Raw genomic sequence first — 12,989 nt, forward strand, 5'->3', positions numbered from 1 at the left:
CTTGAGAAGTTCATATAACATACACCAATTTCTGTTTATGGCCCCTCTCTCAAACCCTGGGAAACATATCCTATTTTGCAGCAAAAAACAAACCAAAACAAACAAACAAATCCAAACCTTTCCAGACAATCAGTTTTGACTGTAGTAGTGACCATTCTTGGCTAATACAAATCTAGCTCTCAGAGACTCTCAAAGTTATCCAAAAAAAGTCATTTAGCAGCCAAGCCAGTATACTGAATCCTCCTTATTAGTAGAGATTGTTTCTTTTGAAGGAAGGAAGATATCATCCCATTTTCCAAGGTAATGTCCAAATGCTTTTCTGCAGTTTTCATTTCATCTTCATTAGGCACCTTCAACAAGGATAACATGATGCAAATGTTTTGTATGGTAATCTCTGAGCCAATCCAAAATGTGTATGAAGACTAAACTGTGTCTGTCAGCAATGGGGAAGAGTAGCTACTTCCAGAGAGACTGTCTGAACACACTTTTTCTTTTTCAGGTGCTATCTTAAAATGGGATGACTCATTCACATAGCTACAATAGGATAGTATGAGATCTATCTTGACTTTGCCACCTTAGCCTTTAGGATAGCACTTTTTTTAGTCACTTTTGTTGAAATTTTAGGTTTTTTTTTTTAAGAAGGGAAAACCCAGCAAATTGGCGACATCCACAACAGTCATCAGAATATGTGGGACTACACAACCATAGTAAAGGCACTTGTTTTTGGAATCAGCAAAGAGCATCAAGCTGATACTGCCTTGCCATGTGAGAGTCGTTCTGTACAAAATGCCTTCTCCTACCAACTCCTCAAAATCAGGATAAGTTTTTTGTTTGTTTGTTTGTTTTAATAATCTCTTCACCTAAAACAACAGTTCATGGCTTTTTGACAAGCATGGTGGATAGCTTTTCTGAAAAAAATATCTGTGGACATGTTCCTAAATCTATTCAGACTCATTGAGATATAGAGGGTAGCTGAGGGAGAAAGAAGGAATTGAGAAAGGGTTCTGAAGCCTGAAGGCGGCTTTTCAATACAGAAAAAAAAAGTATTTATTTTGTCTCCTTTTATCTTTAAGTTAGAATAAGAATGGGACGTTAGAACTTAACTGTCACATCCCTGTGAAATATTCAGTCCCTGGGGATTGAAACATAGCCATGAAAATGCCCCTCATTCGACATACGGGAGTCATTTACAAAGCCTTCCAGTGAAGATACTCCATGTTGTATAGTGCACTTACTAGAGTTGGGGTTGAAATCCGAGAATTTTTTTTTTTTGGCAACCTTCTCCTAAAAACTATTTATTTTCTCTAAAAGTGGAACTGGTGCAATAGGTGAGATAAGGACACAGCTCTCCGAACACAGGAGAGCTTCTAACACTAGATCAGATTTCAGAGATGAAGGTTCTGCTGCATTCATTCCAAAGATATTTCCACATAGATCTCCCAAGTCCCATGTGAAAGAGCCTAAAGAAATAGTTCTTTTGGTTTTGAATGATATCTAAGTAAAAACATAATGAGAAAGAACTGGCTAAGAGGTGAGAAAGTCACAAGTTCTTTAAATTCATTCGAAATTCTGAAGATGTAGGTACTGAGTTAACCTCAAATAAAATTCAACAGCTCATTTTTATTTCTTCATTTGCACGCCATCCTACATACAACACAGGCTGTAGATTCCACAGACATTTAGGGGACAGAGAAATTATGAGATTTCTGAAATTGAGAGTTCAATGGCAGCTTCGGCACAGGCCACATTCCCATGATAATGAAACTTTTTCTTCCTGTCCCTGTCCTCCTGAAGTCCTGTGTCTTTTTTGCCAGCTGTGGTCTCTGATTCATACTGTCCAGCATCCATATCTGCTTAGTGCTCATGTCTCAGGGAACAGGAGTAGAGGAGCAACACTTACCTCCAGCCAGGCCACCACTGTGGGTCCATCCCACTGTGCAAAAGGCAAGCCCTTTCTCCGAGCTTCTTCCAGAAGTTCATGCCTAAAAATGGGTCAAAAAATATTCAGTGTGCACAGGTATGTGTCCCTACACATGATGCAGACCCAACTGTGGATTGCTGTTAAGGGCAACAACAGCAAAGGACTTGCCTTTTTGCTAGTAATCTTTTTGTTTTAAATGAGCTGTAAAAACAACCAAAGCAACATATTCCTCATTCTGTGCCCAGTTATTTTCGATCCCCCTTTCTTGCTTTATTTTTGTCTTCCTTTTAAATACCTAGCAAATAAAAGGAGTGGTTTCTCTCTGTCCTTACCTGAAATAACAGGGCATTGGGATGCCCAAAATAAAAGAATCACACAGATAATACAGACTATTGGACACAGCCATGCAGAAAACTCAGGGATTCCTCGAGGGATCAGATACTGGTAAATAAAGACTATTTGGACACAAAGTGTCAATCCTAGGCCTCAGTTTACCTTAGATATTAGGACGTAACAGAGCCTAAGAGATCTTTGTGTTTGAAACACTAAACTGCTGGAGTATCTATGCAGAGTTCTGGGATCTCTGGAGTGCAGATATTCTGCATCTTAAATAAATTATCCATGGCTAATTAGGAGCTGGAGGTAGCTTTACTATTTTTTATTGCTTATCAAAAAAAAAAAAAAAAAGTCATTTACTACCTATGTGGTTCCCAAAGCTCAAAATACAATTTTAATACAGCAGAAATAAGTATTTGGTAAAGTTATGTACAGGTCAGTCAGCTAAACTATCAGGAAACTCTCTCTGCATTAAATATGCTAAACAATTTGCCCAGACTAACAGACTGCAGCTGGAATGCAGAACAGAAATAAAGAAGGCGTTGTGGTAGTGTAGAATAAGCAGTCCTTCAAAAGTCTTTTTTTTTTAATATTAAACAAAGTACTTTTAGCTGCCTCCTGCTGAGAGAAACACAAAAGATCGCTCTCAGCAACAAGCAGTACTGAAAAACAAATCAGATGGGTATTATGCAAATGCAACATTAAAATTTGCTTACATTCCCTCATAACAAGAAACTCTTGGAATTATAGCTTCAATTTTTGCTCCTTTATTACTACAGCCTTTGTGAATCACAGATCCCGTGGCGATGCTTTCCTGCCGCGCAACCCGTCACACGCAGGCACAGGCAGACAGGACTGATGGAGCCCTCTCAGTTGCAGGGCTCCTGTGGGGATTCGTGCACTGCTGAGGGACCGGGCTGGGGGAGAATTTGTTTTCTGCAAAAAGTGGAACCCAAATAGCTATTCTGCGTATTTATTTTAAATGCCTTGCTCTATATGTTGATAGAACGACAGCCACTGTAATGGCTATGTTTCTTCTATAGCAATATAAAATCCTCTGAGCATATGGACAACATGTTACCTACAGTAGCTGGTGGAGGTGTGGAAATCCCAAATTCCCAAAGAGAAAAACCACTGAAGGCTGATGCAAGGCCACGGATGAAGCTGCCCAGCACAGCAGCATGATTCCTCTACAGGGGGTGCTCACCCGGCTCCGTGGGGCTTCTTACACTTGAGTTGGCCTGAACCTTGGTTTGGAGACTTAGCGTTACTCAAGTGCTTCTCAAACAGATAAAAGGAGAGCACTTCTATTTACTGATTGCTTGGCACCCAGAACTAATGCAAAATATGGTTCTTGTTCTTGATTCTGGCTGAAGAAAATGCGACTGGGCCAGAAAGGGTATGCTTTATATAAATGCTACAGTCAAAGACTACAGTATAAAAACTTATAATTCAAAAGAGTCTGGAGAAGTAGAAGAAAAATGTTTTTCATTTTGAAAGACATTTAATGCAAGGCTAAACTTCATTACATACATCCACAGGATGGGGAATGCAGCCATCATAAAGCCTGTGCCTCACTTAATGCAGTGGAAAGCAGGATTTTTATACTACTTATTTCCCTTAAAATAATTTTATACTTGAGACCTTATATTTCCTTTCCATAGAGTTTCATTTAAACACCTTTCTAATATTAAAGCTTATATAAATTGTATTTTCTTTTTTAACAGTACTCTTCAGATACTTTTTGATGTGCAGCATTAAGTGGTCTACATAACCTGAACCTTAATTTCCTAAACCAGAAATAAAACCAGACTTTCTCCTTCTTGACTGAAAGAGAAAGATCTTTAGCTGATGGTCACAGCAAACTCTCATCTTCGGATATGAACTAAAAAACACACCATTTTGCCAGAAAGGTTATGCTGTGCAATAACTATGCGGTATTTTGATCAATACTGAAAATCGTCAGAATATGAATTAGGTAATCTGAGTATTTTAAAATAGAATTTGGGTATTTTAGAACTGCAAACAGGCACCTGCAGTATTTTTCCTTACGAAACAAGACAACTAATTAGAAGGGGAAGAAGAAAAGCATATATGAGTAGCAAAATAGAGCTCACTGCTCCCTCTCCCTTTCTCTAAAAAGGCAAGGTTTAGTAACAGAGAATAGCACAGTACAGTTCTCTTAAACTGGAAGGTGCTGACTGGAAAATGTCGGAATGTTCCTCCCCTAAGATTTTGTCTGGAAAACTTACTGCATGTTATAATGTTATAATGTGTCCACTTTGCATTGCTAAGGAGGTAGGGAATTAAAATGTAATTATTTCCATGCTCATCTAGTTTTTTTTAGTGAAAACAAGCTGATATGAAAACAAGCTGATAAGGAAGACTTGACATTAATTAGGCTTTGCTCTAAATTGCATTATTTTACAGATAAAGCTTTGAACCCCGTACTACCACTGGACTGAATTCCAAATTAAAGTCATATTTCAAAGATAACATTATTATTGTTGCAGAAGAAAATCCTCTTCCTGAAGACTGTGGGAATAACTGCAATATGCTATTTAAACTATGTCATTACTTATGTTCCTCACCATGTATCTGGTTTTACAAAGCAAGGAAATTTCCTTAATGCCATCACTTAGTATTCATCCAAAATCTGAGAGATGCTTGTATTTATCTTTTTTACAGAGAGTGCTTCAAAGCAATTTTTTTTTAGCATCACTATTTCCCAAACCAGAAATTCAGGTTAGATATTAGTAAAAATTTCTACACAGAAGAGTGGTGGAACCACTCTGTGGAACTGGCTGCCCAGGGCAGTGGTGGGGTCACGGTCCCTGGCAGTGTTCAAGAACCACACAGATGAGGTGCTTAGGGGCATGGTTTAGCAGGCAGGGTGGTGATGGGTTTATGTTTGGGCTTGATGATCTTCAGGGTCTTTTCCAACCACAATGATTCTATGATTCTATGATTGGCCAAATTGCCACTAAAACTCCATAAGGCTATTACTTTTGCTCTGGTACTTCAAAACTGTGTTTAACAGGAGCAACATATAGCTGAATAGATGAATGTGTAACTGTCTCATAGCATGGAGGCTAGAATGCTCCAGTATCCCTCCGGACATCACAGGTGCATGGGAACAAATGCAGGGAGGAATGAATGCTGAGAGAGAAAACTGTGTGAAAACTAGGTCATAATCCATGAAATTTCCTGCTGCCTCTACATTCTTCCCTTACACGGGGCAAATTCTAGCTCTGTATCAGCAGCCCGCACCAATTCATTGCATAAAAATTAATGAGCTTGGCTTAAAAGATAAGAACATTCTTTATATAGACCTGGTGGGAAGTTAACAAAAACTTGTTTTTAAAACCATGTCATTCAATGCTATTCAATTTTTCTTTATGAATATGAAGTTCCCTGCCACATGGCCATCAAAAAGTAACAGTTCTAAACCCATCATTCAAACGCTCTGCATGGCATACAAGCCAAGTCCAGACATTGTCATGATGATATCTGAATTTTTGTAACATTTCAACACAGATCTTTATATTCTTTATATTCCAGTCAATAAGATCATCTACCATGTTAGTTCTAGAACACGAAGACTTCTCAGGGATGCAAATTATAACATTCTTAATTAAAATGTGAGATAAACTCAAAATAGGCACGGTGAAATCAAAGGTCAAATCATATTAGCAGTATGGTAAAAGCAGAATTAATTTAGAGCTTCTGGCTAGCAGGTGATTTAGATTCCTACAAAATGGCTTTGACTCATAGATGTTTTCTCAGAAAGACAGCAGAGGAAAGAATAATACCTCGTAAAGGAAACTAGTAGACCTTCCATTATTATTATTACTACTGTTACTACTATCATCACTATTATTATCATAAGCACTGTCTAATTTATAACCAAATTTTATACATGACTGGTTTCACAAAGGGTAGACAAAATATTCTTTGTTTATTTGAGTAATCCTATGAATTAAAACTGTGTCTCTCTGGTAGCATGACAGTCAGTACAGCATGTCCAAATCCAACATATTTACACTCAAAGATCCCAAAATTTGGAAGAGAGCATTTCTAATAAACTAGGTTGGCTTTGGCTTCTTATTTTTGCTATTGTCACTTTAAAGATTGTAATCTTTTAAAGAAGGTAAGGATTCTGTAGCTAAAGCCAGCATATTACAAGTTATCACTCTTTCTCCTTTTTGTTACTTGGTGTAATAGGCAGATCAGGAGAAAGCAGTAAAGTTCCATTCCCATTTTCACAAAATTTGCATATCCAACTTTAAGAAATTTTTGGAGAAGAATAGCTTTAAAATGTTGTTAGTCATAAATTAGGATGTTAATAATAAATATTTTTAAAATCACTAAAGGAAGTGTACCCTTAAACTTGATATCAGCCCAGGTAACACAGATTGGGAAAGCAGATTTAATAATGCTGCAATGATTCTGTATAGGTGCACATTATACGTGTATGCAAGCTGAAAGGCACTACTCATTTTTCTGAATTGAGCTAAGTGAAGCATGTTCTGGAATGCTGAATAAATAGGATAAACAAAGACCTGAACTTTAAATTAGAGCTGCAGAGCTATTATTAAAAAAATAGATGACATTAACAGATGCCCAGTACATAATCTTCCAATCTTGCATGTACTCTATTACATGCATTGGAGACCCCTGAAATTTCCAGGTTGATTAAACTTTATTAAATACGTTTTTGTTAAGTCATTTCATAATTATACATTTTAAATTAATTTGTTAACCCCTGTTTTCTTTGACTTTTTCTATTCTTAAAGCCTTTAGAGAGTTATAGCTTATACATACTTCAGAAATATTGTATGGGTGAAATTTTCCTTTTTAAGCTCCAGGAAAAATTAACGAAAAAAAAAATATTTTCATGGTAGATCAAAGAAGAGGTGTCAGACTTAAAAGCCTTCTTTTAACTTGATATCAGGTTAGCGAGTATAAAAAATCTCTAACATAATATAAATGAACTGGCGAAAAGAAAATAGTGAAGTTACACAGGCACAAATTAAATACTATTGCACGACGTATGCAATACATGGGCTCACATGCGAAAAGGAATCTGCAACCCTGGCTACAAAGGTGCTTAGGAATTTGTCCTCAGAGATTCAGTTCAACAGAATTTATGCCTACATCCACCTGTGAATTTAGGCATTTACTCTCACTGATCTCCTACTGCTTTTGTGATTCTTGGTTTCAGAAACACCCCCCCATGCTTTTGTAAAAAAACAGAAGTGTCATAATTGTCCCTAAATAGTGCAATCACTCTGTTAAGGCTGAATTTGTGTGTGTTATTGTTGATTTTGTGTATGTTTTTAAGGATTGCAAATAGTCTGAATATTTTGAAAGTTTTTGTTCTGGTTATTTTGCAGGGATTTGTACACATATATAAAATCCACAGAAAAAAATAGAAAAATTAGAAAATAAAACATGGTGCCGAAAATGAACACGTTCAGCAGCCATGGTGCTTTAACTTACCCAGATATGCTTTTCATGAGATGAAGAGAGATGAATGGAAAAAAAAAGCACACAAATGTTAATGAATATATGTCAGTCCATCAAAAAAAACATGATAGATAAAATTATAGCACTGTTATAAATATGGAAATCTTTTAAATCTTTTTCTGATTTTTTTTTTCAAAGAAGTTACAAGATCTTACGAAAAATAAATGAATCTTTCAAAATTGCACTATCATTAGTGTTGGCTGTTTATCAGGCACCACTCAGCACAGCATACAACACATACTTGTGCCAAAGATCTGCAAACATCATGAACACAGAAAATATTTTCAAATCCAAGCATATTGCCCAAATTTTAATAATTTCATAACGATACTTGTGTAACACAAATATCCTGAAAAATCCCCAAACTCCTTTTTTTTTTTTTAATTACTATAGAGACACAGTGAAAATGAGAGTGGACTATGAACCAGATTTACTTTCCGACATGCACTTTACCAGTATTTTAGCAGGATATCCTGGAGTAATTGTGTATGACCTAGACTTGTTTTTATGAAATAACCAGATGATGTCATGCACATAGATGGCTAGTTACTGTGACTAGTATTCATGGTATGCTATGCTTGTAGGAGAAACCAGGATGTCGTCACTGACAATAACATTTCTTCAGCATCCTTTAACTGCCATCATAAAAAAAAGAAAAAGAAAATTTTATGTCTCTTTTGTGTGAGCATGTGTTTGTGTGTGTGATGAGTAGAAAAGATGGGAGAAAAGAGAAAAAACACGATACAGAAAAGTAGGTGGAAACAAAATAGAAGGTACAAACAGAAAGTTCAAGAATAAAAAGCAAGGGAAGGGTAATGAAGATAAGCAATTGTACACAAAGAACAAGCAAACTATTCAAAAAATTACCAAATCTGGTGGAACTACCACTAGAACAGAACATACATATGTGATTTTGGAGCAAAGTCTCTTGTCGTACTCATACTCTCCTGAGCTACTGCAAAGACTGACTCAAACACCTTGGCTGGAGTCTAGCCCTTCGCTTTGGCCGTTCTATCAAGCCAGAGTACTCATTGCTTACATCTGCCTCCCAATCCTCCTTGGGATATGGGGGTGAGGAATAAACAGAGGGATTAACTGAAGATGATTTTGTGGTTGCTTTAATCAGCTGGCAGTTCAATGCTGCCTGGGAATAACCCATGAGACGTGAAGACAGGTCCCCCCTTTACAGGAACAGGGGATTTAGGAACATTCATGTGTCTCCTTGTGCTCTTGTCCTCAGAGTAAAAATACCCAGAAGAAAAAAATAGATCTCTAAATTCTAGCTTTTACCTTTTCATAAGACAGCTATTTTATCATGAGTTTTCTGAAGGAAGATAAGCATTTCCCTTAGATTTACATTAAACCGTTAAAGATATTTTTTCCCCTCTGCTGTTTTATCCGTTCTTCCCTTAAACCTTAATTCTACATTTAATCTGATAGGATATTTGTATCCGCAGGAGATCAGAGTTTAGGGAGCAGTTGCATGTTTAAGAGTATATGCTTATATCTCAAATTGTAATAGATGGGCCCATATGCATAGATAAGACAGGGATTGGGGCTCTCTTCTGTTTTCATTTGATTAAAAAATTGCAACTAGTTGATCTTAAGGACAAATATATTCTATGCAGTTTGGGAAAAAAAAGAACACAAAAAATGGCAAAAGGCAAAATATTGTATTAAAAATACAAACCTCTTAAAATTTTGGGTTAGAAATAGAAAATATTTATCTCCTCAATAAAATATCCCATATCTAATTTTTAATCACCAGAATAGTCTAATGATAGACTATCATAATGATAAGAAAGGAAGTCTCCAAATATCTGATTTCATAACAAGGTTTTTTTTAACACAAATAAAAGATATCAGCAAAACCTTGCGTTGACTATTTCTAATAGTCTTTAAGTAAGTGGAAAAGTATATTCAGTAAAAGGAATGAGATTTGAAATCTCATCTTTATGTATGCCTCAAAGATTAGACGTTAGCCCAACCCAGGGAAAGTGATGGTGGATATCGCATAGCTCTCCTTCCTGAAGTAGGAGGAGAAAATAGCAAATAATAAGAAGTACTGAATACAGTTTTCTTTGCTAGAAAAGGATGAATAATTAAAGAGCAGTCTGAAAGCTACTAACTACAGCAGCTAATTTCTTATAGATGAGGTAGGAAGGGAAGAAATTATATGCACCAAATTAAAATTATTCTTAAAAGCTAGTGTAAGAAAATAAATCATGTACACTTAATGTAGTTTAACGCATTAAGTATACAAGAACAATAGATGTAAAGCACAGGAACAAGGACCTTAATTGATCTAATTGGATTCATTTTTTCCAAAATATGTGTAATTAAGATGATCATTAGAAACATTTGTATACTACAGAGGACAGATTATTTGTAGTCACAAATATGCTATGTCAAATTCTAATTACAGTTGAACACATAAAACCTCTTCTAATTAAGGGGCATTGCGTGGAATGGAAATGAACTAAATGCTGACTACAGTGCTCAAAATCGTGATTCCACAAGAAGGTCTAGAAGGTCTATTTTCACAGAGCCTGTAGACTGGGGACCAAAGCTTCAATTTTCTACAAGTAAATCTAAGTACAGTGTTCTGTTTGATTTAATTCATTTAATTTAAATGCAGATTACTAAAATATGCAGCCTTGTTTTTGTGACATTTTTTCCTCTATCATCTCTTAATATTTGGGAAAAAAATGAATTAAAACATACAAAGGAAAAGGACTTAAGCACTATTATGACTTCACCAAAGGCAGCATTCTTTTTTTTTTTTTTCTATGAAAAAAGGAAACAAACTGACTTAGTACCACATTCTGTTCTGTTAATACAGAAGTTACTTGTTCTTGATAGGTACATTACTGTAGTCAGCTGAGATTTACTGGTCTGGAAATTTTCTGAGGTTAATTATAAGGTCATAATCTCTCTGAATTTCTTTTCACAAAGGAATTTTGTATAACAGAACAAGTCAGCTCTTAACCTTACCAGGCTATATGTATGTGTGTGTTCTGGTACGATAAAGCTTTTTTGCAACCTGGTTGCAGGGAGGAAATTATAGCTTACAAACAGTCTGTGCCTCTGGAGTAAATCTGCCCCAAACAGGTTCATAGGATAGATTTTTTTTTTTTAATTTTCCTTGGAAAATGTAAAACCCACATTTTAAGCATGATTTGGGAATGTGAAATCAAATGATTGATCTTATTATACAGATCAAGAAAATCAATTGATTTTTATTCAGAGTCAAATCAAATCATAGTAGTAGAAAAGGGGAAGCTGGAAGATCTGCTGTCTACTCAGGCTACCTTGGCCAGATAACTAAGAATGTCATTACAACAAAGTGCAGTGAATTCAGGAGCTATGAGGTAAGTGAAGATTGCCATTCTAACAGTCATATAAATAAACCTTGGAATTTATCAGATTTTTAGTTAGGATCCCACTAATGGGATCTAGTTCAGGGCTAGCTGATTTATATGCAAAATTTTGCACATGCAAATAATTTGTATTGATTTCCTTAGGGAGTTAGAGCATAGCCCAAATTGAGAGTGTACTAGCAGAATGCACAAGGTCAGATTCACCTCTATGTGGCAATCAAGTGCTAGTCCTTGAATGTCTCTCAAACCTTGCTTGATGGAGGTGCTTTGCCCACGATGAAAAAAACAGACCTTTCCTTCAGTTGTTGCTAACAAGTAAAAAGAAGTAATAAACAGTCTTATTACTTGTAGTTAAAAAATGAAAAAGAAGGCTAATGTTGTGCAGAACCAGGGCAGCGTACACAGAGCCAGCAAGAAGATACGGCTGGAGCTCTTGATTACAAAATTAGGAATAAGAAACTAGGTCTTCATTTTTAGCATGAATCAAAAAAATGCTAAGAGAACAGCTTCATCCTTCGTTTCAGTGATGCGTGCTTTCCGGAGAGCAAACCCAAAACAAATGAAATTTATGATGTAATCAAGAACAAATGAATTGATTGTGTGAACAAATGAATTGAACTTGTGTAAATGTAACGACCATATACAGAGCATCACAGTTGCTAATGCTTTTAGCCCTGAATTCTGTTTTCTTTAAATAAATGGATATGGGGCAAGCTGGTTCTAGGAGTTAGACTAAAGGCAGAAGACACTATGTCCAAATGCTAACAGCTTTTGTATATAACAACTGAGGTGGAATATAAATGTTAGTTTAAACAATAGTGATGCAGTGCATTAATCTACCTCAACATCATTTATTTCCACAACAACGACAAAATATTCTTACTATTTTTAAATGTAGGCTAAATTGGAAGAATATTATTCCATAAATCAGTAGTAGAATAAGAGAATACTCTGAATATCCTTGACATTGATTTTCATTTTCTATTTCATTTCCAGTTTACAAATAGTTGACTTACTTAGAGAGTTTTAACTTTAACCAGAATTGTCATATATTTATTCTCTGAGAGTAAACACCTATAGATGGCTCAGATAACATAAATCCATCTTTTAAGATAATTTTAGCAATGTGATGGGGTCTAATTTAAAAATTCCAGCCAGCTCCTTTAATTTCTCTTGGATGACCTTGGAAAAATACTTGTGACTACTGTCTAGTTACTTACTCATCATTGAGATAAATTGATAATTACATTTTAATGGTGTCTAAGTAGTCAATTCAAATTGAAAGAAATCGAAGTAGCACCATCTGAGCAAGAGGCAGGAAAACTCTGAAATGTAATAATTGGTTAATGACACCATAGTCACTTGGAAGGGATTTAGCTCCAGAAACATCATATTCTCTCAGGAAACATTTCATGGTGAAATGTATTATTCAGTAATATGCATAGAAACTACAATAAAATATTATAATATACTACAATGTGTTTACCACTCCACAAGCCAAGAACAGGGCTATGGCAAATGCTTGCTGTTTAGGAGCAGGTGGCAAGGACATCTGTGGCACTACTTATACCTCCTGGCTGCAGCAACTGACAACTGGATGCATCCTGGATCTTCATCTCTAGGGCAGGGGCATCCTTGTAGTGAGGTCCAAAACACCAAAAATGTCAAATAAGAAATTCGGAATTTCAGCATTTAAAATTTTCTTCTTCTTCTTTTTTTTTTCTATTAATTTAATCCAACAGAAAGAAATACCATGGATAAAATGTTAAGATGAATTTGTCCTATGCTAACTTTATCCAATTTTTAATTTGTTAATTCAAAGT

At 35.8% G+C, this 12,989-nt stretch overlaps 1 protein-coding gene across 1 annotated transcript in view; it reads right to left on the reverse strand.

Annotated features, from left to right (window-relative positions):
* Positions 1 to 12,989, reverse strand: part of PPFIA2 (PPFI scaffold protein A2) — a 285,048-nt gene that overhangs the window by 16,976 nt on the left and 255,083 nt on the right. The window contains exon 23 of the mRNA XM_088531206.1: positions 1,901 to 1,982. Coding sequence (XP_088387332.1) covers positions 1,901 to 1,982 — 82 coding nt within the window. The remainder of the gene's footprint in view (positions 1 to 1,900; positions 1,983 to 12,989) is intronic.

The sequence above is a fragment of the Tinamus guttatus genome, unplaced genomic scaffold (assembly GCF_059628265.1).
Source record: "Tinamus guttatus ecotype Peru unplaced genomic scaffold, ASM5962826v1 Tinamus_guttatus_pri_ptg000399l, whole genome shotgun sequence".
Taxonomy (NCBI): domain Eukaryota; kingdom Metazoa; phylum Chordata; class Aves; order Tinamiformes; family Tinamidae; genus Tinamus; species Tinamus guttatus.